This window comes from Phyllostomus hastatus, unplaced genomic scaffold (assembly GCF_019186645.2).
Source record: "Phyllostomus hastatus isolate PE091 unplaced genomic scaffold, TTU_PhHast_1.1 phas_contig_98, whole genome shotgun sequence".
Lineage (NCBI taxonomy): Eukaryota > Metazoa > Chordata > Mammalia > Chiroptera > Phyllostomidae > Phyllostomus > Phyllostomus hastatus.
Genome location: NW_025333999.1, coordinates 9,698,353 through 9,725,489, shown reverse-complemented (window position 1 = coordinate 9,725,489; position 27,137 = coordinate 9,698,353). Strand labels below are relative to the sequence as shown.

General features: G+C 50.8%; 1 protein-coding gene across 2 annotated transcripts in view; it reads left to right on the top strand.

The window, feature by feature from the left end:
- BIN3 (bridging integrator 3) overlaps positions 1-27,137 on the top strand; it is a 41,397-nt gene that overhangs the window by 11,709 nt on the left and 2,551 nt on the right. The window contains exons 2-8 of one of the 2 annotated variants that reach the window (XM_045852825.1): positions 12,083-12,131; positions 18,631-18,671; positions 19,046-19,107; positions 20,176-20,312; positions 20,778-20,818; positions 25,885-26,026; positions 26,219-26,353. In XM_045852825.1, the coding sequence (XP_045708781.1) occupies positions 12,083-12,131; positions 18,631-18,671; positions 19,046-19,107; positions 20,176-20,312; positions 20,778-20,818; positions 25,885-26,026; positions 26,219-26,353 (607 nt within the window). The remainder of the gene's footprint in view (positions 1-12,082; positions 12,132-18,630; positions 18,672-19,045; positions 19,108-20,175; positions 20,313-20,777; positions 20,819-25,884; positions 26,027-26,218; positions 26,354-27,137) is intronic. The other variant, XM_045852827.1, reaches the window with a different exon arrangement.

The window sequence follows — 27,137 nt, the reverse complement described above, 5'->3', positions numbered from 1 at the left end:
TGTTTGTAAAGATGTAGGTTCTTCAAAAGTTAATCTGTAAATATAATGCATTTTCAGTAATAAATGCCCTGGCTGGGGAGTGGGTAGGGGATACAGCAGATGATTTTGAAGTTCATCTTCAATGTTAAAATGAATTAAAATAGCCAAGAAATTATCTATAAAGAAATGTAATGAGAAGGGATTTGCTTGATTGGGTATTAAGAACTAATTAATTAATAAACCTAAATAACTAAATCTGTATTATTTGGTGAAAGAGTAGACAGGTCTACAGTATGGAATAGAAATATTTAACACTGATAAAATGATTTTTCAAAGATAGATTATTTTTTAAATCATGTCAATACAACTGGCTCACCAATATATTGAAGGCTCTAAATGGAATAAAGATTTAAATGTACAAAAATAAATCACTAAAATTCCTATGTAATTGCAAGGGACACAGAATAACCAGAACAATATTGACAAAGAAGAACAAAGATTCATACTTCCCAATCTCAACACTTACTATAGATCTACAATGATTAAGACAGTGTGGTACTGGCCTAAATATAGACATGTAGATCAATGGAATGGAATTGAGAGTCCAGAAATAAACAGGAGAGAAGACCCCCAAAAAACCTTGGATTTATCTTCTAGAGGGCGGGCCCCTTGTAGTACAGGCTTCCCCTACTGGGTGAGTGTTCTAGGAGCCCATTGTATCAGTGTACCAGCTGGCATTATTGTGAGAGGCTGCATTTGGCTTCAGTTAATTTTTTAGAAGACTCAACACATTTGCCCATTTCATGATGGGTGATTTACAAGCTCACCTGCCCACACCACGCTGAATGTTAAGCAGTTTTTGACCAAAAACAACATGACCCCTATGCCCCACCCTCCTATTCACCCAATCTCATCCCGAGTGACTGTTTTTTTGTTTCCCAGGGTGAAAAAAGTTCTCAGAGGGAAATGTTTTGCAGTTGTGGAAGACATGAAACAAAAAATATAGAAGCACTAAAAGGCAAAAAAAAATTGACAAGTTCAAAAACTGTTTTGAGCAGTGGAAAAAAAGTCTTCATAGGTGTACTGCATCAAATGTAGAGTACTTTGAAGGTGACTAAAGTATAAACATGTAGGAATGGATACACAATTTTTTATAAATAAATTCCTGAGGGGGTTGGGGGGTTCCTCCTTGTATATGTATGGTCGGTTGATTTTTAAGAAGGAAACCAGGACAGTTCAACTGGGAAGCAGTAGTCTTTTCAGCAATGCTGGGATAACTGGATATCCACATGCAAAAGAATTGGAGTTGAACCCTTATCTCATAGCATATACAAAAATTAACTCAAAATGGACCAAAGACCTGAATTTAAGAACTAAAACTATAAAACCCTAAAAAGAAAACATAGGGGTAAATCTTCATGACCTTGGATTTGGCAAAGAATTCACAGATACAATACCAAAAGCACAAAAAAAAAAGAAAAAAAAAGAAAAATAGATCAGACTTCTTCAAAATCCAAAACTTTTGTGCTTCAAAGGACACCGTTAAGTGAAAAAAAAAATCAAAAAAGAGAAAAAATATTTGCAAATCATATCTGATTAGGGACTTGTACCCCCCAAAATACAAAGAACTCTTACAACTCAACAATAAAAAAAAGAAAGCCCATTTTTAAAATAGGCAAAAGATTGAATAGATGTTTCCCCAGAGAAGATACACAAATGACCAATAAATACATGAGAAGATGCTCATCATCGTTAGTCATTAGAGAAATGCAAATCAAAGCCACAGTGGAACAGCCCTCATACAGACTAGAATTGCTAAAAAAAAAAAAAAAAAAAGACGACAGACAATGAGAAGTGTCTCATGGTGAGGAGGTGGAGCCATTGGAGCCCTCCTGTGCTGCTGGTGGGAATGTGAAATGGTGCAGCCACGTTGAGGAACAGTCTGGCAGTTCCTCAAAAGTTTCAGCATTGACTTAGCATATGGCCCAGCAGTTTCACTCCTAGGTATATATATCCACACAAAAACCTGTCATGAATTTTCATAGCAGCATTATTCATAATTGCCCAAAAGTAGAAAAAAAACAAATATTCATCACCTGATGAATGGATAAAACTATTACTCAGTGATTAAAAAAGGAATGAAGTACTGACACATACAACAACATGAGTAATTCTTGAAAACATTTGCTAAGTGAAAGAAGCCAACACAAAAGGCCAAATATTATGTGATTCCATTTATATGAAATGGCCTAAAGGGGCAAACCCATAGAGACAGAAAGCAGATTAGTGGTTGCTGAGGGCTGTGGAGATAGGGGAAGTGACGGCTAATAGAGATGGAGTTCTTCTGGGGGTGATGAAAATGTTCTGAAATTAGATAGTGGTGATGGATGCACAACTCTGAATATACTAAAAACAACCAAATTGTTTACTTTAAAAGGATAGTTGTTATGGTATATGAATTACATTTCAATAAAGCTATGACTTAAAAATTAATAAACCAGTTTCTGAGTAAAGATGACAGCTAGAAAACATACATCTAATTTCTCTCACAAATCCCACCAAAAAAAAACACAGTAAAGTGATTTTTTTTTAAAAGCATAAATCTGCAAATGTAGGGAGAACAGAAGTGACATCAACAACATTTGGGAAGTGGAATGCACTTACATGCGGTAACTGACTTAGCAGTTCCAAGAAAGGCAAAGCCTAAACTGGCATTTAGGAAACCAAGAGCCGTCCTGCTTACACCACTGAATTCTCAAAGGTTCAGGAATTGGTGGCACTATGTACCTCTAGAAGTAGGGTGAAGCTGAACACTCAGTTCAGGAGCTGTTCAGGATTAAGATCAGAGCCCTACCATTTCCTCCCCAACTCCATTTCACTGGGAGACAGTCCCTCATCCCAGCAGAAGAATGAAGGGACTCCCCCAGGGAGTGTGACATGGAGTTTCTATCCCAGAGCACACAAAGGTAGATTGACACTAATGAAGCTTAACCTTTGGGACCCCTCGCTTGCATGGGCCATGTCCAAGGCCCTGGAGGGAAGGAACCCTAGCATGTGTTCACGTGGTCTTGTGTTTTTCTAAACTTCAGAATGTATTTATATTACACTCAGTTAAAACCTCTGCCTTCACTTCATAGTCATAGGTCAGGCAGCTTCGGAGTAGCCTGCACCTTTTAGAGGATAGGGCAGGGGAAGTGGGGGTTGAGTTTGTAAATACATTTTTAGAAAACTTTAAAAACAAGTGAGAAATTATAGACTTTTGAGTTGGAAATACACAAAGGGTATCTTTTGGGGCCACCTTTACATTTATTTTAAAAATAAGGGGGGAATTAGATCAAAGATAATGGGACATAAAGCAAAAGTGACAGAGATGAGCCATTAAATCAGTAGATATTCTGAAATCAGAGTCTAACAAAACATTTTAAAATTGTATCAAAAGCTAGTAATTAAGAGTGAGATCAATTTTAGAAACAATGGAATGTTCCATAGGAATGATGATTGATAGGCCAAGTGAAGAAGAGGAGCAAATCAAACAACACATTGATAAAACATGTAAATTCCTGGTGGATTTAACAAAAGGCATAATGAAGATAGCATAGAACTCAAAAAACTTCCGGTCACGATGGCAGTGTAGGCAGACATGGCTCACTTCTTCACGCAACCTCGTCAAAACTACAACTAAAATATAAAAAAAAATCACTCAGACCTGTGAGAAATCAAATTGAATGGAAGTCTGACAACTACAGAACTAAAGAAACCACATCCATCCAGACTGAGCCAGCAAGCTGGTGCCATATCTGAGACTCCATCAACCTGGCTAATGCTGCTTTGGAGATCCCTAGAGACTCCACCCCACCCAATTTACAAGCCCACTCAAGCTGCTTTTCCATATGAATGGCTGGTATTGGCTCACTCTTCACAACTTCCTAAATCCTATCTCTAAAGTAACAGATGGTCTTAGCAGGGCCTGCACTAGCAGCAGCCAGCCTAGGTTCACAGCTTGGCTTTCCCTGGGAAACTCCGAGCCCAGCACAAGTAGCAGCCACCTCAGATTGCTTTATAGCTCAGGAAGGGTGGCCCCGGGCAAAACACAGGTGGGGGGCTGACCTTGGCCTATACCACCTGGGAACCACCCCAGGTGTACCACCCCAGGGCCAGTGCACCCAGTGGACAGCTACAGACCAGACCACACTGGAGCAACTCCATCCTGCCCCTGAACAGCTGATCCTCCATGGAGGGCAGAGGTTTGTGGTCAGTGGTCACAACCAATACTTGCAGCTGACTGGATAGATCCTTCCCATTGATCTGCCAACAGTAATCAAGGCTCAACTACAAGATGAGGGTGTACTCAGACCACACAAAGGGTGTACCTCAAGTACCCAGCTTGGGTGATGGAGGGGCTGTGCCACCAGACCTTACAGGACACCTACTACATTAGGCCACACTACCAAGACAGGGAGTCAAAGCAGCTCTACCTAATACATAGAAACAGACACAGGGAGCTGCTAAAATAAGGAGACAAAGAAACATGGCCCAAATGAAAGAACATAAAAATTCCAGAAGAGCTAAACAAAATGGAGATAAGCAATCTATCAGATGCAGAGTTCAAAACACTATAAGGATGCTCAAGGGTCCTAGCTGGTGTAGCTGGTGTAGGTCAGTGGATTGACACAGGCTGAAAACCAAAGGGTCACTGGTTCAATTCTCAGTCAGGGCATATGCCTAGGTTGCGGGCCAGGTCCCCAGTAGGGGCCATGTGAGAGGCAACCACACATTGCTGTTTCTCTCTCCCTCTTTCTCCCTCCCTTCCCCTCTCTGTTACAATTTAAATTAAAAAGGATGCTCAAGGAGATCAAGGGAACTTAGTGAGCAGCATAAAAAAGACCCAATCAGAAATGAAGGATACACTAATTGAAATAAAGAACAATTTACAGGGAAATAATAGTAGAGTGGATGAAGCTGAGCATCAAATCAATGATATGGAACAAGAAGCAAAAAACAGCCAAATAGAACAGCAAGAAGAAAAAAGAATCCAAAAATTGAAGATAGCGTAAGCAGTCTCTGGTACAACTTCAAGGGGTCCAACATTCGCATCATAGGGGTGCCAGGATAGGAGAAAGAGCAGGAAATGGGAAATCTACTTGAAAAAATAATTAAAGAAACTTCTCTAATTTGGTGAAGGAAATAGACATGCAAATCCAGGAAGCACAAAGTCCCAAACAAGATGGATGCAAAGAGGCCCACTCCAGGACACATCATAATTAAAATGCCAAAGGTTAAAGATAAAGAGAGAATCTTAAAAGCAGCAAGGGAAAAGAAGTTAGTTACCTACAGGAGAGTTCCCATAAAACTGTCAGCTGATTTCTCAAAAGAAACTTTGCAGACTAGAAGGAACTGGCAAGAAATATTCCAAGTCATGAAAGGCAAGGACCTACAGCCAAGATTGCTCTACCCAGCAAAGCTATCATTTAGAATGGAAGGGCAGATAAAGTGCTTCACAGACCAAAAAATAACACTAAAGGAGTTCATCATCACCAAACTAATATTATATGAAATATTAAAGGGACTTAAGAAAAAGATCAAAACTATGAACAATAAAATGGCAATAAATACATAACTGTCAATTGAATCTAAAAACAAACTAAGCAAACAAGAAGAACAGAGACAGAATCATGGGTACAGAGAACGTTTTGATGGTTGCCAGATGCGAGGGGGCTATTGGAGAATGGGTGAAGAAGTGAGGGGATTGAGAAGTACAAAAAGGGCCCTGGCTGGTGTGGTTCAGTGGATTGAGCACCAGCCTGCAGACCAAAGGGTCACCAGTTCAGTTCCCAGTTGGGGCTCATGCCTGAGTTGTAGGCTGGGTCCCCAGCTAGTGGTGTGTGAGAAGCAACCAATTGATGTATCTCTCACACATTGATGTTTCTCTCCCTCTTTCTCCCTCCCTTTCTATCTCTAAAATAAATAAAATCTTTTAAAAAATGCTAAAAAAAGTACAAATAGGTATTTACAGAATAGCATGGGGATGTAAAGTACAGTACAGGAAATGGAGAAGCCAAAGGTTAAAGATAAAAAGCGAATCTTAAAAGCAGCAAGAGAAAAGTAGTTACTTATACACATGACCCATAGACATAAACAAAGGGGTGGGGATTGCCTGAAGGAGTGGAGGTTGCTGGATAGAGGGGGGTACAGGGGGAAAGATCAGAAAACTATAATAGCATAATCAATAAAATATAATTTGAAAAAAAAAACGAAATATCAAAAAGAGGGAAAAAAAGAACTCATGATACTCCCTCCTACAAGGACGCAAGTGACAAACTGCTTACTCATTAATGCAGAAAGCATTAAGATTAGTCACTATACAAGAAAATTTGAAATGTGCCCTGAAATCTTAGTTTATTTATGAAACATGAGATTTTCCTAATTTTACAGCAATCCTAAAATTTTTATTACATTTGCATATTACCAGTACTGAATTATCTTTCTTTTTTCTCTAAGAAAATGGTGTTACCAACTCTGTGTCACATGAAGAGGCAATCATAGACTATGCAGCCAAAAAATTCAAGGAAATAAATACAGAGGTGTGTCAGGCAGATGATTAATAAAAATATTAGGTTATTCGTGATTTTCTGATGTTCATATTATTTGTCAGCTTTTATAACTTGTAATTTATTATGACTGTCTAAACATTCAGTTTTATGCCTATTTTTATATCTGTAACTTTGTATTCCTTTTCTTTAAGAGGACATGCAAAACTGTATAAGCTTCAGGCCCAAAAACCCAGACCCACGTCAAGTGCAGCTGAAGGCAAGAAGAATGTGAGCACATGTGGCATGCGTGCACATGACCTCTTCTACTCACTGAGCCATTGGGCTGCCGAGCTGGGCCTTTGTTTCCAAGTCATGTGCATGCAAGAATCTTCTCTGGGGAATTTTGCCTGCCCAGGAGAAAAGACTAGATACACACATCAGGGGTTCCCGGCAAAACTGCTTGGCCACATCACCCTACACAACAGACAGACCTTATTCACGTACTCACAGCTTCTAGTCAGCTGTTTTGTCCCCAGTCATACATGTGAGCAGACAACCAAGAATTACCACACGTCCAAGGGAAGTATTTAGCATGAAAAATGAAGGCTAAAGCAGGAAAAAAGCCACTTGAAGGGAAACAAACTATAAAGGAAGAAGAAACTTTTGTGAAGCTATCATTAAGAGCCTCAGATAAGGCATCCATGAAGTAAAAACAGAATAGAAGAACATTCTGAAAAATAAAAAGAGCTCTTGGAAGTTAAAAATATGAGAAATTAAAAACTCTTGGGAAGTGTTAAAAGATAAGGAAACATGAAAAAATAGAAAATTAGAGGACAAGCCAAAGAGGGCCAGTGTCAAAACTGTAGAATTTTGAAAGTAAGAAAGGGGGGGTAAGGGATCAACAACGACAAAATTTTGTTTTTTAATCTCAGAACTAAAGATTATAAATTGCCAAATGGAAAGAGTCCTGTTGAGGACCCCAGCACAATGGATGAAATTAGATCCACAAAGCACATGAACATACGAACTGACAGGCTTACGTGAAGAAAGCAAACAGCAGGTCACATCCAAAGGACGGAAGTCAGCGGTACTGGGAAGTGAGTCTCCAGTGAAGCAGTGCCGTCGGGACTCTGAAAGAGATCACGTGCAGCCACTAATTCTGTACCCGGTCAAACTGACCAGTGTGACAGTAGACTAAAAAGTGTCTTGGTAAGCAGAGATTCAAAAATTCTCTCCCACACACTTTTTCTCCACCCAAATGAGGAGTAAACCAAAAAAAAGGAAGACACTGAATCCAGATGTCAAAATACCTGGGCAGGGAGAAGGAACCTCTGTGAGGAAGGTGAAAGGGGAGCCCAGGAGGCCTGCTGCACACCACGGCGGGCTGATCCACTCAGGCTGGAGCAGGCCATAGTGGCAGTAATAGCATACCTGATAGAAATGAGTGTGTTAGGAAGACATTTAGACAACTGAGATAGAATTAGGGGAAATACATGAAATCAAGCTTATGAAAGAAAAGTGACAGTTATTAATTAATGAAAACAAAAAATTATGAAGTGCTACTAGGTATATATATTGCTATGTAACAAATTGCCCCACAAAAATTTATTGTCTCAAAACAATACTAGTTTCCATGGGTCAGGAATTTCAGAGTGGTAGTCTGGCTTGGGAACTCTGTAAGTTACAATTCAGTGTGCGTCAGCCAGAACTGCAGTCTTCTGAGTGCCTGGCTGAGCTGCAGAGTCTGCTGGCTGCCATGTGCAGAAGGAAAGTGCATCCCATTATGCTCCTAATAGTTTACTTAGTGTTGTCCTCGCCAAGTCATAATAGAACTGTACTGAGAGGAATGGGGTTGCAAATGTGCCTTTGTGTTACAGAAGTGGAGACCACGAAGAGTTTTCTTTGCTTAGTTAAATCTTCCTCTTCCAAAATAAAAAGTCAGTAGCTAGTGCTTAAAACCTAATGCTCAGAAGGCAGCAATACAAGCATTTTTATGTGGAGACGGGAATGTGCAGACCAAAACTCCAGCACAGGTGACAGTGCTCCTCTCAGACATGAGACTCTGGGGCCTAGAGCCTCATACTCTACTTAACGAAGCCCGGTGCCTCACTCAGCTAATCGAGTGTATAAATTTGGTAAAGGTAAGACCTAGATGAATAAAAGGAAATCATGAAAGGTAGATTTTTATGTTGAGGTGGAGGGGGCAGATCTTTCCCAGTATGATGACACCAAAAGAAGGAATCACGAAGGAAGAGAAATTTGCTGGATTTGACTTCATACTCAGCAGAAGCTTCTGTACAGAAGTAGTTTCTTAAACACACACATGTCCAAAGGGAAAATGCAAACCCCAACCCAGGAAAAGTCCTGATAAACCAGCCAAATGGCTGGTGGTAAAATGTTAACTATTTTCATCTTTTAAAAAATGCAAATTGTTTCAGTCTGTCTCTAGGGCAATTGGCAAATATATCAAAGCCTTGAGCACGTGTATATCCTTTGACCCGGCAATTTCAACCCTAAGAATTTACCCCATGTGACCAGTGCTTGGTGTGCACCGAGAATGTTTAGAATATAAGAGGAAAATTCAAAACAGTCGACGTGACCACCAGTAAGTAATATGTGTTACGAAAATAAAACTAGTGGTACAGGTATGTAATGGAGCACTGGGTCACTCTCAAAAATCAGGCCATTGAAAACTGTATTGGCATATAAAACCATGGCATGTTTCCTCTGTTTTTAAAATGTGTGTATATGTGCATGTGTACATGTGTACACGTGTACACATACTGAAGTTTAGGTTATTACTGTTTATTTTCTTTGGGAGCATGTATGTGTTTGTTACTTGTGTTTTTCAATGTTTTCCATATTTTTGGCACTGGTCAGGTGTTATTTTTGTAGTCGAAAAGAAAACTAAAATAATTTTTTTTAGTTTATTTGAAAAATACAGAAAGTACAAAGAAGAGAACAGTGATCATACTCTCGCTGCCTAGAGTTAACACTACTGACATTAAGCACATTTGCTTCAGTTTTTTTTCCTTCCTGCTAATTTTTGAAATTTAATTAACACCAAAATAATAACCTTGGTTATCTTTTAGATAGGAGACTAGACTGTTTTGTTTTTTCCTCCCCCCTCCCCCTTTTCTCTTTTATACTTTTCTGTATTTCTTAAGTTTTATGAGCATGCATAGCTCCCTAAAATACACACAGTTGGCCCTTCGCACCCGCAGTCTCACATCCGTGGGCTCAGTCAGCCGCATGTTGACAGCAGCATCCACAGCTGGGAAGCTGCGGACACAGAGGACCACTGTTCTGTGCTGTGGTGTCTCAGGGCCGTACACATCTGCAAATTCTGTGTCTGCGGGGAATCCTGGACCCCGTCTCCTCTGTGCACCCAGAGGCAACTGTATGACAAATTTGTGTGAGCAAGTATTGAACTATTAGAAAACTGGACTGGACATTGGGGCCCCGGCAGTGCATTCCTGGTTCTGTGGTGACCTGGCAGAATGGCCCTGGGCTAGTCACTGGACTTCTCCAGATCTGCTTTCTCTTCTGCAAAAAGAAAGGGTTAAACGGGGGAGATTTCTATGGTAACTTACAGTTCTAAAAATACTGCTGTTCTAAATTAAGATTGAGAAAGAGGCTGTGGTTCCACCAATAATGGACTTTGAGTTCCTAATTCCTTGGTACCTCGTCTGTAGTGTGAGGCTCCGAGTTAGAATCCTTTCGAAGGCCACTCTGAGAAGCCTAGCACGCTCACCCTGTCCCCCATGTTCTTAGAATGGAGATTTGGTTTAGAACTGATATTGTAGATGAGCTGGAAGGACCATCTATTCCAACTCCTCTGTGTTAGGGTGTAAAAACTGAGCTCCAGAGAGACTGCCGTTTGTTCAGATCACAGAACTAGTTAGAGGCTGAGAGCAGGTCTTTTGGTTCCCGGTCCAGTCTTTTTACACCGCCACATGCTTCGTGCAAAACAGGATCAGTCTTTTTGCAATGCCACCTGGACCTCATTTGCACTGTCACCAAAATGGTCCTTGAGGGCAGTTGTTCACTGTCCAAAACCATCATGTCAGTCCACTGTAATCTGATTTGGGGGCATGTAACTGGGGGCCCAGGGAAGGGACCAAGGAACCCATCTGTCCTTAACCTTCCTCATTAGGTCTGGGAAAGGGAAATAGCAATTTTATTTTTTCTTCCCTTTTCAGTTCCATAGCTTACCTCTCCCCCTGGTAATTATATAGCCAGAGCTTATTTATTTACAGAAGCCACGTGAATCAGCCAGCCCCAAAAGGGTTAACACTGCCAAATTACAGGGTGGGTTAACAATAAACAGGATGTCCTCCAGAAATTAAATTTAAACCACTGTGACTCAGGCCAGCCCGTCCTCTAACCAGATCGCTGTCTGGGGTTATTATCGGTGGTTAATTATACCACTGGGTTTAGCAACAGTGTTGGTCAGTTTGGGCCAAGAGAAGCCAGGCTCCAGGAGAAGAAGGTGTGGAGGGGCAGGTGCAGCCCTGGGAGCGGGAGGTTTGAATGGAAGGGACTGGAAGTAGGGAGAGTGGTGGTCTATCTAAGCTGTACCGTGGAGCTCCTGCCGGAGCCCTCTCCCTGAACGGACCGCAGGGGTGCCCACCACACCCCTCCCTGGAGCAGGGGACATGAAGTACACTATCTGTAGATGGAGAGATACACTGTTTGCCTTCCAGCCCGGCCACACTGCTTTTCTTCCCAGAATTGTAGAATCATAAAATGCTCGGTGCCTTAAGGAGGCTTCCAGATTATCCAACTCAACCCTCTTGCTTCACCAGGTGGGAAATTAAGGCAGAGCTTGCCTGCCAAAGGGCAACCCTCTCCGTGGAAAGGAGGCAGGGTTGGTGCTCAAGCGGCGACTCCTCAGCCAGGCCCTGCCCTTATGCCAAGCTGCCTGCCTTTTCTAAGTGGGGAGCCTGAGGTGCAGGGCACCCTGGCAAGATCACGGCAGACTGGAGCTGGACTTCACATTCTTCAAGGAGTTGGCAGCATTTAGACTCTTGTCAGTTCTCATGGGAAACAGCCCAGCCTGGCTGGTCCTTAATGGCCCTGCAATTTGTCACCTCTCCCCAGCCATAGAGGCAGCCCTGCAGAGCCACAGTCTGTCCCTCTGGAGAAGTAGTGAGGCACCTAATATAGATATGTGGTTCTTAGGGTGTTTTTAAAGACCTGTTTTCAAGGATAACAGCGATCCAAGCGAGCCTATAGTCTCTGGCCCTGCAGCCCCTTGAGACACAAGTTACAGGGACTGTTATTTGTACAGTGCCTCCCCACTCCTGCCCTCCCCTTCGCAGTGCGTTTGAACAGCAGGCTGTCCGGGAAGGTGCTCCAGGGCAGAAGGTGGTGCCCAGGCCCTCCGTCTGACACTGTACACAGGAGGATGATGGTCCTTGACCCACTGGGCACGTGGTACAAGCAGCGGGGAGCGAGCCTCACTGCTTTTCCTTACCCTTCTGGGGACAGGGGGAGGGGCTGTATTTCATCAGTTCTGTTTGGACATATCCCTGTTTCTCCTAACACCCCTTTGTCTCTTTGTCCTACAGGATTCCTTTCAAGATTGGGCAGCCCAAGAAACAGATTGTCCCGAAGACAGTGAGTAGCCCTGTTCTTTCCTTCTGAGACTCCGGTCTGTCTCACACAGCCTTCGCCAAGAACCGGAACTTTGGTCCAACCCCTTACGGGGCTGGGGAAGCAGAACCTGGGCCTCACCGTTCTGGGTTGTGTATCTCTGGAACTTCACATGGGCTGGGGCTTGCAGGGGCCTCCTGTCCTGGGACAGGGTCCTCTTCAGCTCAGCCTGGGTGGGTGGAAGAGGTGGGTTCCTCAGGCGAGAGGGAATGCACTACTCCTGGCAGCTCATCTCTGGGGTCAGTCTGAACACTCCTAAAAGGGAGCCTGAAACAGGGACTCTGGCCAAGGACACATCCCAGACCTCTATCTCAGGACGCATGAACCACCAAGAAGCTTCCTGGGGTCCATTTGTCTCATTTGTCTCTGCTGCTATACGCATTCCTAGCCAGGACCCAGAGCCACTCAGCACTGGGGCGGGGTGGGGGGAAATCACTGAATCCTCCCCCCACCCTGTAAGCTCACAGTTTTTGACCCTATTTTATCTCCAGTATGGGAGAGAAAGAGAATCATAGCTTCTTAGAAAGCTAGAACTGGAAGCCCTTAGAGACCTAGTGCAACCCCCTGCTGTTCCCTGTGAGGACCCAGGCAGTGGAGGTGGAGTCGTGGTGACTTTCTAAGGTTGGGAGACGCTCATGCTGACAGCTGGAGTCAGACCTCCAGGCGGACCTTCTGTCCAGTGCGCGCCCCGTGGCTTCCTGCTTCCTCACTCAGGTGGAGTCTCCCAAGGCTGGGCATTCTGGCCAAGAGTGGCTGCTCCAGCCTCCCCCACATTCCAGCCAGCGAGGCCCTTGGCTTTCACTAGGGAGGCCATAACTGTTGAGCGTCGCTGGATGTGCTGGCTCCAGGAAGCCAGGGGGAGGCCTTTGATGGTCCCTGCAGCCCTGGCGCTTCTCCTTGTCTTAACGACCTCATCCCAGGACTCAGGACTTGGCTCGGGACTCGGAACTGCAGGAAAGATAGAGCTTCAGAAGTTGGCAGAGAAGGGAGTTCAGCAAACATCTGGCCAATGGCTCTGTCTCTGCGAAGTCCAAAGTTAGGTCACTTAAAAGGAAATGGGCCCGTGTTAAAGGGTCCTCCCCCTTTTCCAGGCAAAGGCTGGTCCCAGACAGACTCTGAGTTTACCTCCCATGCCGGAGCTCACCATCTGTGGAGGCTCTCAGCCTGAAGCGCAAAGAATCTGGGCGTGCGAGTGTTGGGCTCCAGCCGGCTACAGGAAGTGGGGGAAGGTGTGGCTTTGGGTCTCCAGAGTTTAATCCAAGGCAGATCTGAAAGGGAAGTGGTTTTGAAAAGGGTCTTTTATTCCCAACACTCACTACCAAAAAACAAAACAAACAAACAAAAAACCCTCCCGTCTCCCCATCCCTTGTGGAGATGGTCTTGTTCTGCACAGGGAAGTATAGCCCAGAGTGCAGTTTCTGGCCGCTTTGCCAGAGTCTGTTGACGGGAAGGTCTGTGGGTGTTTTCGTCTAGGTGTGGCAGGGCCTCCCCTGGGAAGGGCAGAGGCAGGCGGAGAAAACGCTCTGTGCCTGTGCGTGCCTCTGGGGCCCGTGGTGCCCTCGCCCCTTCCTTGTAGCACCCTCGCCCCTTCCTTGTAGCGCCCTCTCTTGGGGTGAAACTGGGGTCCTCTCACTGGGGCACCCGCTCCCCTCACAGACTGGGCATCAAGGAGTGGGTGAGAAGCAGGTGGGGACGTCCCCCTGCCTGGATTCCCATCCTGGCTCCGGCATGCTGTCTGGGCCTTCGGCAAGTTCCCTGCCCTCCCTGAGGCCAGCTTTCTCCCTTGTACAGTGCGGGTGATGGCAGGACCTATGTCGTGGATGTCTGATGAGTCTCCCATGAGGTGATGCACGTGAAGCACTTCTCACAATGTCTGGCACATAGTGAGGCTTCAGTGAACACTATGTTGCAGGAAGTCCCAGCAGCTGGATTCCCCGGTGCAGGGAAGTGTAGGCCAGCAGAGAGGTGTTTGCTCCCTCGACTCCCAGGTGGCAGTGAAGTGTCTGCAGCAAGACCCTGCCTCTTCAGAGGCTTGTTCTCCACTTCACAAGCCCCTACTGGCCCTGCAACTAGGCCAGGACTGGGTGGTTGCCTCAGCGTCTTCGTAGTTGCCCCCAACAGTGGGGACGCACTCCGTCATTCTTGCCCCGGCACTTTCAGGGGGGCAGCCAGACGGGGCTGCCTGGGTTATTGGAAGTCACAGCACCCTGTCATGGGAAGAAGTGTTCACATTATCTTCAGGGAGTTTCAAGAGGTTTTCGGCTCTAGGCTGCCAACTGTCAGACACAAAGAAAGCACTGTGTATGCGGCCACCCGCACGGCTCTCCCTCATCCAGACCGTTCACGCAGATGCAGCCATGTCACAGCGCTGGCTGGAGCAGCCTGCTCTCTGTGGGGGCCAACCAGTGGGACCTCCCTGCCCCAACCTCTGCTTGGACCCATCCACTCTCACAGTCCCATAAAGTAGCTGGGGCTCCTTGGAGGGTGGAGGAAGCTGCACCTCCCTCCATAGCCTGGGGGGCTGGGAGAGCTCTCAGAAGCTACGTACCTCTGGGCCTCGCACCCAAAGGGAAGCACCCACTTTGATCCCTAGCTAGGTGGGTGCTCTGTAGAGTCAGGCAGAGTCCCACCACACGAGGCCTTCACTTGAGAAAGATTTCCATGGGCAAGATGAGGGCTGTCAGCCTTGCTGTCCTGTTGTAGCGTGCTGCAGGCAGCTGCCTTCGCCAAGCGGCCTCACAGAGGGCTCCTCAGTTGGCCGCCTCTTTACTTCGCCAGGAGGTTGGATTTGGGTGGGGACTCAGCCTGTTCACTCAGTGAGCAAGTACCCGAGCCTGCAAGGTGCCAGCTGACCTTAGCACTGGGGAGGGAGCTAAGCAGCTCAGTGCCCCCACCCCCTGAGCCTGCTAGGTTGAGGTGGGCAGGGAGCAGCCGAGGGGCGTCCAGCCTGACTCCGGCACTAACCTCGCCAGCCACCACCCGCCCTGACCCGCTCTCAGTCGTGCACATGTGTTTACAGTCGCATTGTTGACTCCGGTCCAGCTGCCTTTTTGGCAGAGCATCAAGCATTTGAAGATGTTGAGATCTTCTGTGTTTGGCGCTTTCTCTCAGAATGGAATAAACCGCGGAGTGAGAGCCCAGAGTGTCGCTTCATTCCCCATCTGAGAGGCTAGTCCCGGTGGTGTCCCCTCGGTTCTGTCCCCAGTGGAGGAGAGTTCTCGGGACTGTGAGCTATAGAAGCAGCCCACACCTGGCTGCTGGGACAGGAGGTGTGATGTTCGTGACCTTCTCTTCGGCTGTCAGGTGGCTCTGAGGGACATAAAGTAGAAGGACCAAGCTCATTCCAACACGCTTCTCAACTTCCAGTGTGAGACCTCGAGTTTCTCATCAACCAGAACAATCCGGCCCAGCTGGAACCTTGCAGCCCTTCTCTGCAAGTCCAAGCAGCCCCAGCCAGGAGGGCCAGGTGTTCTCTGACATCCCACACACACCGGCACGCTTGGGGATTGCGACAGAGGCCGGGCCCGGGCCAGCCGCCCCTCTCAGAGCACCTGCTGTGTGTTCTTGATCTTCAGGAGAGCTGCGTCCTGGCCAAGACCTCCTTCATTTTAATTTAATCTTTTTTGGAGAAAAAGACTGTGCTCACATTCTACACAGTAAGAAAGGAGATTTCCCGTGAGAGGGAAGGCCCAGTACAGCTCCCCAGAAACAGGACTCTAGACTTAGCCGAAATTAGGGGCATCCTTGCTGCTTCTCCTCTCTGCCAGAAGGCCCCATGCCAGTCTACACCCCCAGACTTATCTGGTCCTCTCACCACCCCAGTGTGGAGGAGGTACGGCCAACACAGCCTACAGGCAGGTTCCCTGCCCTGCGCTCCCCATGCATTCTGTGAATCCCTGGGACCAGCAGGTGAAGGGACACCATTACCCCATTTCTTTGTCAGCCCCTGAAATTTACACGGGGTGAGGCCAAATACTTGTTTGACAAGGCAAGAAACCGAGACTCAAAGCGTTAGGTGATGCTCTACAGCTAGTATCAAGTCTGTCTCGTAGCCCACCCCTACCAGCTCCCGTCCCCGCCGTCCTTCCTCCCGGCCCTGTGGGGGGAAGGTCCGGCTACCGCCAGCGCTGCCTCTGAAGGGCCCCGAGCTCCATAGCAGGTCTCCTGTCGCACTCGCCCCGGAGGCCCATGAGGCCTTCAGCTGTGACTGACCACCACCCAACTGTGAATCCCCTGTGCTGAGTAACACTTGAAATGCTTATCCAGTCCATATGCTTTAGTGGGAGTGAATTTTGAATTTTTCCTTAAGAGTAGCTTTTGGCGGACCATAAGAAAGGAGGTGACGAAAATGTTGGATCCCTGGATGGAAAGAGCGGGTCTGCTCTTCGTACAGGGTTCTAAATGCTGGGGTCGCAGAGCAAAGGAAAGACCATGTGTTCCTGCTTCCGCATTTTCCAGTTCAAATGAGGAAGGTGGCACGCTGTCACGCCCGGGGACCTCAGCAGAGTTGGTCCTCACCGCTCTCTCACTGTAGCGCCCTCAGCCTCCACAGGGCTTCCCAGGGTTGCAGTGATGTGTGTGTGGGGGTGGGGGGGGCGGCGGGGAAGGGAAGGATCATCCCCCAGGGCCATGTTTCTGTTATTCATCAGGGAACCCCAGCACTTGGCAGAATGCATTGCACTTAATAGGCGCTCCATAAATATTTGTGGGATGAATGAGTGCAGTTTATTTTTTTATCCTTACCTGAGGACATTTTTTTCATTGCTTTTAGAGAGAGAGGAAAGGATGGAGGAGGAAGGAAGTAAGAAACATTGATTGGTTGCCTCTCCTACACGCCTGGGCTGGGGATTGAACCCACAGCCCTTCAGTTACTGTTATGGGATGATGCCCCAGCCACCTGACCCACACTGGCTAGAGCTGAATGAATGCCGTTTAAAACAAGGAATAAAAGGCCTGAACTAGGAGTCTGAATTCTGGCCCTGTTTTGCCACTCACTAGCCCTGCATCCTTACATCAACCACATCCCCTCTCTGGGCTCCATTCCCTCACGTATTACATGAGGTACCGGCCCCCAGTCACATCCTGCCAGTCTGTGACTGTGCTGAGCGTACCCACATTCAAGCGTGGCGTGGTGTGCGAGGTTGATGGGGTTTAGAATGCTCTCCCACGGGGCGCCTTTGATGGTAGGGCCTGCGGTGAAGAGTGGTGTGACTTTGACGGGTGCTGCAGATTTGCACTCCCTAACCTCAGCCTGTAACCGAGAGACAGGACTGAGGGGTCGCACTGGCAGGGGTCTCAGGGGCACAGCCCAGAAGTCATCTTTCTTAGGTCGTGGCCTTAATTCCTCAGCAAATGACTTTCCCCCCTTGGGGGCGTTACAGTTAAGAGCACAGGCCTGCGTGCTTGGCTGCTCGTAATGGTGTGCCCATGCACAGGTGGCTTCACCTCTGTCCCTGTGACCTCCTGAGTACCGTGAGGGCTGTGGGTGCATCTGCCCCCAGCAGAGCTGGGGTAAAGATGGCCCTGCGAGCCTGGACGGCACACTCGGTGAATGGAGCAGGTTTCACTTCCAGAGTGCCTCAAGCCTGGAGCTCCCCGAGGTGAGGCAGCCAGGAGTACTCTGTCCTGGAAGGGGAAGCCTCCTGCCTGCCCCCCCCCCAACCCCCTCCTTTAGGCTCTCGGCTGTCAATCACTTCGCAGGCCTTTGGCCTGAGGCCATTGCTGAGGCCCGGTTCACAGATGGGGAAATTCAGCCATGGAAGTACAAGTCACTCTCTGGACTTCACCTGACATGTAGGTGACAGAATTCGGTCCAGGACTCACAGTTTGGTTTAAATATTGCTGGCATTGGGGAAATCTGATAACTAACTAAACCAGGAACTTAGCCTGGCTGGAGTCTAGTTCTAGTATCTGTGTTTGGTGCATCCCAGCACACAGAGCGGGGACACATGATCTTTTTTGATCTACCCTGAAGCTAGCAGGTAGTATGACCTGTGACCATAGAGGTAACTTGCCCGGGTCTTGCCTCAGAACTGCTGAGTGGCAGAGACAGAACTGAAGTCCATATCCCACCCTTTCGCTCTACCTCCTGGGCCTCCCTGGCTGAGTGCCAGTCACAGGCTGAGCAGCTCACCTGTGGGGTGGGGGGGCGAGGAGGGTGAGGACAGGGAGCGTGGCCCTGCGCCTCACTCCCTGCGGTGGGAGTGCCGAGCTGCGGCCTGCTGGTAATCCGCTGGTACTTGCCTGGCTGGCACATCTGGGAGGCCAGCCTCTCGCCCTCACTAGACACTTAATTAGTTTGGGAACACAGGGTACTGCGCCATTGGTGACCTGCTGGCGCCTGCAGGACCTGGATGGCATTTCTGTCAATGAGGGAGGGCATACAGGGAGTGTCAGGAGGCTGGCAGATTTTTTCCAGTGTGCTGTCATTTCTCCGCTGACCGAGGTGTCGCTCTCATTACAGGTGGAGAGAGACTTTGAAAGGGAGTATGGAAAGCTGCAGCAGTGAGTGTCATGGCCGGGGAGGGGGGTGCTGGGGTCGGAGAGGGCAGGGCCATCTGCCAGGTCTCACTGCCCGCAAGGTTTCATCTGCCGGCTCATCACCACCCTGGGGTCCGAAGGCAGCTCAGCTCACTACCTGCCACAAATTGTCCCCCAGCTGATAGCTGTGTGACAGTCGTGAACTTGTAACCTTTGGATGCTTGGCCTCATGCAAAGCCTGTAGTGGTCCTTCGGTCAGTGGGAACCTCCCCGCAGAAGGGCCCCTTGTCCTCCTGGCAGGCATTTCAGAGAAGCAGGTTGGGCTTCCCTCAGGTAGCTGGAAAAGAGCCAAAGCCAGTTGGAGAGGCCAGGTACCAGCCTCTGGCTCTGCCTTGCAGGCTGGAAGAGCAGACCAGGAGGCTACAAAAGGACATGAAGAAGAGTGCCGATGCCGACCTGGGTAGGTGGCCCATACCGCGGGCTGGACTGGGTGGACACAGGTGGATGCCCTCCTCCCTCAGTCACCTCAGGGCTGGCTTGAAGTAAGTGCACTTCGTAGATGCCCAGCGGATGTCCCTGAGAAGTGGCTCGAGGTCACTCTTCATGTAGCAGATCCCCACTCGTCCCTTCTCCGGGCGCAGCCAGGCGGCCTGCTGGCTCCTGTGGTTCGTGCCATGGAGCCCCGAGCAGTGCGTTCTGAGGACATGGGCGCGTCGGAACACGACAGCCCTCCGTCCTGGCCCTGGTGACTCCAAACTATGTGTGCCGCAAGCCAAAGGGCTGCTTTTGGATACCGTCTGTTATTTGTTTTGAAGTTGGTTCCGAGTTACCTGGATGGCATCTTTATCGTTCCCCACTGCCTTTCTAGTACGGGCTGTGACCTGTTGCTTCCTTTCTTACTCCTGTGTATCACTGAAACGAGGGGTTGCCTAGTTACACCAAACCTGGCCTCCTTTTGTCAATAAAGTTTTATTGGAACACAGCCACACCCATTCTTTAGGTGTTGTCTGTGGCAAAGTTGAGTCGTGGCAGCAGGAACCATGCGGCCTGCAAGCCTGCAGTCCGGGCTCTCCAGCTCCTCACAGTAGCCTGCCCCTGCCATAGCGAGCTGAGCCACTCTCAGACCCCACACCACGCGGCACCTCCTGCCACCAGGACAGGTGTTCTGAGATGCATAGTCCTGGAGTCCAGATTAACCGACCTAGAACTTTGCGGCTAGACATCTGCATTTCTCACAGCTTCCCACCCAGATGAGCTTGTTACAACCCAGAGCTGGGAATACTGTCACTGCCCACAGGTAAAGGTGCCCCAAACATTATCCAGAGTAGCGTCGTGTGGTCAGGAATGAGCATTATGCAGTGAGGACTAGTGTCTGGTGCTCTATGGCACTTTATAGGTTGTGTGGCCTCTGGCCATCAGTACAGGTCACCTGGGTGCAGGCCCTGGACTGAGGGACGACAGGGAGCCCTAGCAACAAGGCCTGGACACCAGTCCCTTCGCAAGGTCCCTGAGCTCTGACTTCTTATAGCCATGTCCAAGTCAGCTGTGAAGGTGTCCTTGGACCTGCTCTCCAACCCCCTCTGTGAGCAAGACCAGGACTTTCTGAACATGGTGACCGCCCTGGACACAGCCATGAAGCGGATGGATGCCTTCAACCAGGAAAAGGTGACGGGGTCTGGGTCTCCCCCTCTCGTGGCCCTGTCTGGTGGGACACCTACATAAAAGGCTCGGGCCCCACTCGGGGAGCCCTCTGCCCCCAAGGCCTGCGCGCCCAAGTCCTGTGAGCTCTTCCTGGTGGGCCTGCTCCCTGTGGCTCCCACGAGCTCACATTATTCCAGTGAGGCCGTGACTGGCCGCCCCGCTGAGCAAGGCCACTGTTGGCCTGGGCAGACAGCAGTTGGCAGGTGAAGGGCTTCCCAGTGACAAGGACAGGACAGTCCTGTGGCCCTCCAGCTTCCCGGTCGCCGTCTCTGCCTCACCCCGGGCTCAGGGCGCCCACCTCACCTGTGCTGCCCTGGTCGTCTCCCTGCCTGTCAGGCCCCCTTTCTCTCCTCAGGAACTGGAGCCTCCCCCTTCAGGAAGAGTCTGGCTTACCCTGGTTTTGATGTCATTGGGTTTTCCTTCTGACAGGTGAACCAGATTCAGAAGACAGTGATTGAACCCTTGAAGAAGTGAGTAGAGGCCATCGGGGACCCGGGGCTCAGGGAACTAGGTCAGGGCCCATATACGCCTGCAGACTGAATTTCCCTTCCAGCAGCCTGTCCTTAGAGGTGTGGTTGACAGAGAGCACAATGGGGTGGCAGCTCCATGACCTGTGGCCCTAGGATTGACACTCCTGGTAGCCGCAGGGCACCTGTGACCCTGCAGGCAGCAGCCATTGCTCCAGTGGCCATTCTGCCATTTCCCCTTTGTCCCTGGTGGCAGACTGGCAGAGCCAGAGCTTGCTGAGTTAAGCCAGCGAGGCTTGTGGCCAGCCCTCCGCGGAGATGGGTGAGGCCTTTCATCCCCCAGCCGGACAGGGGGAGCAGCTGCCTGAAGCACTCGGCTTCTGAAATGTGGGGGAGGCTGCACATGGGGAAGGGTGCGGCCACAGGGTCCCGCCTGGGAAGACCCCTAACTCGTGACCTATCGGTCAGAAGTTCTGTCAGGCAGGCTCTGGGCAGCGATCAGACGGCCTATTCCCCAGGACCCCTAGGGGTGGGCATTGCCTTGAAGCTTCCGAATCACTTGGGCTTTTCCCCAGCCTCTCCCAGGCAGCCTCTGACCTGGAAAGGCCAGCTCAGCCCGGCAGCTGCACTTAATTACCTCTCCATGGTGGGCCCTGGCCTCGGCCTCAGCGGGCCCAGGCACCGAGGCTCTGCTAATCACTGTGAGGCTGGGTCCGGGCCCTGAGGGAGATGAGGGAGCAGGTTTGACCTCTGGCTGGTGCAGGGGCTGTGGGGTGTGGGGCCCCTCCCGTACTGCCTAGGGCTGAGGGGTGAGCATCTGAAGAGTTCTGTCTCAGCTGCGCTACCTGGAGGCTCAGCCACTGCAGGGGGGCTGATTTCTCCCTGCACCCCTGCTCCTTCCCTGGGCCCTGGCCCTAACCCTGCTGACCCCGGGTCACAGGGTCATGTGCACAGCAACGGGGCGCCAACGAGGCTGCCCAGGGCTTGTGGCATTCTGACATGGTCTCCAGGACCAAGGGTTCAGAGCTGGCTGGGAAGGACCAAGGGCAGAGCAGACCCCATTCATGGGGGCCTCTGGGGCTGCGACGGAAGCTGCGTGGACACCCATGGCTGGCAGAACTGGGCAGGGGACACCGGCTCAGAGGACTGGGGGACTGGCTCCTGTCTTGATCTCACAGCCAACAAGGCAGCCTTGAAATCTGATGCTGGGCTTCAGAAGCCAAGTGCAGAGAAATCCCGGCTGCTTCCCACTACCCAGCAGCCCGCCACCTGCCAGGAAGGTGGGTGAGTGGCAGAGGGGGCGGGCACCATCTCCGCAGCGGATCCGCTGACCTCCACGTGAGCCCGGGCCTGCCCGTCCCTGGGCTGGCTGCCGTGCATCCCGAGCCGACACGCGATCCCCCGACCACAGAAAACCGGCACTGCCTGTTGCCTCCTCTTGCCAGGAGAGAAGCTCCCAGGGACCCCGGTACCGGAAGCAGGAAACTGCAGCTTTCCTGTCCTCTGATGAAGAGCATTGCCACATGGCCACCCCACCGCCCCCAGGCTCCCCCCAGGGGGCTCGGCCTCTAATCCCCCAGTCCCTGGGCTGTGTTCACATGGTCGGATGGGGATGCTTTCAATTTCCCTTTCCTGGTGGGTGGAAGATGCCGGCTGTGTGGGCACAGATTGAGGAATGGCAGGCATTCCCCACCGGGACCGGCTGCTCCCAGCCCACCGCCCAGCCGGCCTCGATCTGCCTCCCCCTTTCCCTCCTGCCTCCTCACTGCCTTCACCCCAGCCTTACCCAGGGGAGAGAATTTGCTGTTGAACCTTAGGACAGGCAAAAAGTAGGCAGTCACTGTGGGCAGAGCCTCAGCGAGTTCGTGGTGGAGGCGCAGCCCCGTCCTCCCGTCTCTGAGGATAGACAGAGCTCAGGCACCATGTTTCGTGCAGAAGCCAGGGTGGGGTCAAAAGTAAGTGGACCACTAGGACACCCGCCAAGGCAGCATGGCGCGGCAGAATGGGGAAGTGCTGGACGGGCAGTCCCAGCCTGCCCTGACCCAGCCTGTGACCTTGGCCAGGGCCTGGTCCTCAGAGTCTCTTTTTCCACCTGTGGAAAGGGAGTGCCCACCTGAACTCTCGGAGCTGCACAGCCGGTGGGCAGCAGGGGAGGGAGGTGTCCAGGGCCAGAGTGGCAAGTTGAGCCTCACATGCAGCACTGAGAACCCCGGGGGCCCCACCACAGGAGCTTCCTGTCCCCCTCACTTCTGATGGCAGGAGAGGGGGAGCAGGGCGCTTGGCTCTGTGGCAGCCTGCCTGGTGAGAGTGCGGACTTAACACCTCAGGGAGAGCTGGTCCCACCGCTTGCCAGGTGAGCCACCTGGTACCTCTGTAGAACCCCTGGGGGCACATTTGGGAGGACCCAGGTCCTGGGGACCAGCCTGTGCTCGACTTCACCTCCTTGCTAACTTACCTCCTGTGATCTGAAGGTGGAGGAAAGCAGTAAAGCACCCCACATGGGGAAGGGGGTCCTGCTACCAGACAAGGCCCTCCCCTCGCACAGCATTGCACTGTTTACGCACCCGACCTGCGGGGCTGGCGAAGTCTGTTCTGGTGCCTCGAAGTAGACGGTGGGGAGGTGAGGCCTCAGTGGGCAGCAACCCAGAGTCAGGATTGCAGAGCCCCCCACTCTTGTCAGCCATTCAGAATACACCGCCTGATCTTCCCTGCCTCACCCTGGTTTCCCCACTTTACTGTGACAACAGCAACACCTGCCCATACCCCTGAGGAGTCCCCAAGCCAGGGCCAAAGCCACCTGAGCACAGGTGATCAATGCGCTGTGTACAGTGAAGTAAGCCAGCTTGGCCTCCCATGGCCTCATGGTTTGACTGAGGGGCGCTGCTGGGGGAAGCAGAAGTTACCTTGGCGGAGGAAGAGTTTTCCTGGAGGGTCTAACAGCAACAGCAAGCAGCTCCCGCCGCAGCCACCTCTTCCTCACAGATGCAGGTGGTCTCGCTCCCAGGAGGCCTAGGTGGCATCCTGCGGGTGCAGCCACTGAGGTCGCCCGGCAGCACGTGGAAATCTGGAACCGCCAGACCCACGCCTTGCTCATCCCGGACAGCAGAGGCCCAGGCGCCGGGGCCACCCAGGCAGCAGGCGGCTTCTCCCAAGAGAGCCAGGGTGACTGCTGCTGGCCCCTGGTCCAGTTGGGGTGGACAGTGAGATGGTGTGATGGCTTTTCAGGTCCAACAGCACCTGCTGCCTCTCAGCTACTGGTGTACTCCTCCCAGGAAGGCCAGGCTCCCCCAGCAACAGGGACCCCAGCAGGGCAGCCGCCTGGGGCCGGAGCAGTACACTCACAGCTCCTCTTGGGGGACTCACCTGTTCACACCTACGTCAGGGGCCCTGCATCTTGGAGGTGGCCGGTCCCCCAGCCAGTGCGCTTGGCACCCAGGAGGTCTCCGTCTTCTGCCTGGCAGAACTGTCATTTAAAAACATCAACTTGATTACTGGGTGAAGGGGCGCGTGGCTGAGGCTTCAGAAACGTTTGTGTGGGTTTATCCACTTTGAGTTTCCAGTTAGGGTGAGCCCATTGTGGGTACCCATTAAGTGAGAAAGACTCGCTTTAGCCCCCTTTCTCATCAGAATCCACTGCCCAGGTCTAAAGTTTTGCTTGGAGCTATTAATGCTGTGGTCAAGTTTGCATTCTGCATCCTGTGGCAGAAGTGTTCATTACTCTTATATGACATGTGCTCTTGATTTGTTAAGGCTTTTTTTTTAAAGATTTTATTTAATTTTGGAGAGAGGGGAAGGGAGGGAGAAAGAGGAAGAGAAACATCAATGTGCGATTGGTTGCCTCTCACACAGCCCCCACTGAGGACCTAGTCTGTGACCCAGGCATATGCCCTGACTAGAACCGAACTAGCGACCCTTTTAGTACATAGGCCATTGCTCAATCCACTGAGCCACACCAGCCAGAGCTGTTGAGGTTTTTAAAAATTAAATTCATGGTCATGTTCTTTGGAGAGCCCAACTTGTAAATTACTCTCCACATAGTGTCTGAATTAAAAGGCAACCCATGAGCTCAGATGCCCTCCTAGCTCCGAGAGCACGATGCAAGGCTGAAACCGGCAGCGGCCCCTCCCAGCCCTTCATCTCCCCTGGGTTGCTCCAGGAGGAGCTGACTTTCCCTGGGCTTCTCAACCCTGAAGACCTGCCACGCTGCTGCTTTCCTCTGTGGCACGGCCAGGCCTCCACCAGCTGCGTGGTAGCACCTCCCGCCTCATCTTCTCCAGTCCTGTTCAGAAGCCCTGTGCACAGGCTTGCCTTGCCTTCTCCACCACTCGTTTATTGACCTCCACCCCTGCTGGGGCAGTTGGACTGTTTCAGGGGTGGGGCCAGAGACACCCTGCTTTCTCTGTGGTCCACTAGTGGGGGTGAGGCTGAAGCAGGGGGTGTTTGTTTGGAGAGGCTTTTGGGCTTGTTAGAAACCTCTTTATGAAAAGTTTTTTTAAATATTATTTAAGAATAGTGGACATAGGATGTTACATCCCTTTCTGGTATGTAACATACTGATAGGACACGTATATATCTTATGAAGTGATTGCCACTGGAGGTTTTGATTGCAATTCTGCCACCTGCTGGTGGCATCTGAGACATTGGGGAGGTGCCTGGCAGAACTGAGACGTTGGGTTCTCTCTGGACCATCACTACCTAATTATGACTTTGGACATGTCAGGTTCTCTCTAGCCTCAGTTTCTTTCATTTTTGTAAAAGGAAGATGTTGGCCAGATGACTTCCAAGGAGTCTCCGGCTCTGCCTTGCCCTTTGCAAGACTGTGGTGTGGGGCTGGGAGTGGGGGCAGTGGCAGCATCAGTGGCCTCATGGATTCATGACCCATTGTGTCTTGCTCAGGCCAGGGGCGTGACCCTTAGCCTCGTGTTCTTTCCCCGGGGCTAGGGCCCCACCTGTCTCATTCATAGCTAAACCCCCAAGACCTAGGACAGGACCTAGCACTTCTCAGGTGGGCACTCAGTATGTGTTTCTGAGTGAACGACGGGCTGCACCCAACCCGCCTGTGTCGGCAGGTTCGGCAGTGTCTTCCCAAGCCTCAACATGGCGGTGAAACGGCGGGAGCAGGCCCTGCAGGACTACAGGAGGCTGCAGGCCAAGGTGGAGAAGTATGAGGAAAAGGAGAAGACAGCGCCAGTGCTGGCCAAACTCCACCAGGTACCCGGGAGGGAGGGTGGACAGTGGGCCGCAGGGCCCCCTTTCCCTGGGGGCCAGCCTGGGGGCTGTAGGACCAAGACATCTGGTCCTCTGACCCCCCTCCCATACACACATGCGCACATGCATGGGCCCCCCAGCAGGGAGGCTGGGTGAGCCACTGGGGGCTCTGACAGCCAGACTCTTGCTCCCCAGGCCCGGGAAGAGCTGCGGCCCGTGCGGGAGGACTTTGAGGCCAAGAACAAGCAGCTCCTAGATGAGATGCCGAGGTTCTACAACAGTCGGCTCGACTACTTCCAGCCCAGCTTCGAGTCCCTGATCCGAGCACAGGTGAGGCAGCCCTGCACCCTGGGCCCCAAGGGCCGGCCCCACGCTTCCTCTCCAGAGACAGTCATGGGCTTCGCAGACACACCTCATGGCAGCTGCCGCTCCCCACACCGGAAGGGGCCTCAGCCATTCTCTGCCAAGACAGCCACCCAGCCTGGCCCCGGCGCTGCCCCCAAGGAAGGGACCCAGGGGTCTGGTCAGTTGCTGGAATTTCTGTTTTTGTTCCTGCATTGCCCTTTGGTTGGTACCACCCTAGGACGAGGTCTCTTGTTTAACAGCTCTTCCCTCAAGGTCTCGCTCACATTTCACCCCAGCAACAAGAACAAATGAGGCTGCACCATCAGCCCCTCACTTTGATGGGCGGGTTCTTTGCCTGGTCTGCTTAGGAAGTCAGGGATAGAGGCCTATGGGGTGAAGTCCCTTTTCTGAGGACCCTACACACCCATCCCCACCTAGTTACTCCTCTTCCTTTGGTGGGAGACCACAGAGTATCTGGACTTTTAGCAACCCTTGGAGGGGCCCCTGAACCCTGGGGAGAGCCACACTTGGGGCCTGGGGCCCGGGGGGCACGGCACACCTTCCAGCAGGAGAGGCAGGCAGGGGCATGGGGGCAGGTGCCCAGCAGAAGCACCAAGACCAGGCAGCCAGCAAGCCCTGTCTCCTGCCACTCAGTCCCAGAGGAACGGCTGAGGTGCCAAAGCCAGGGAGTCTCCCCCACGTGTGCCCCCCAGCTGACCTTAGGTGCTCAGCACCCTGCCACCTTTCCCACCTGTGCCCACCAGGTAGC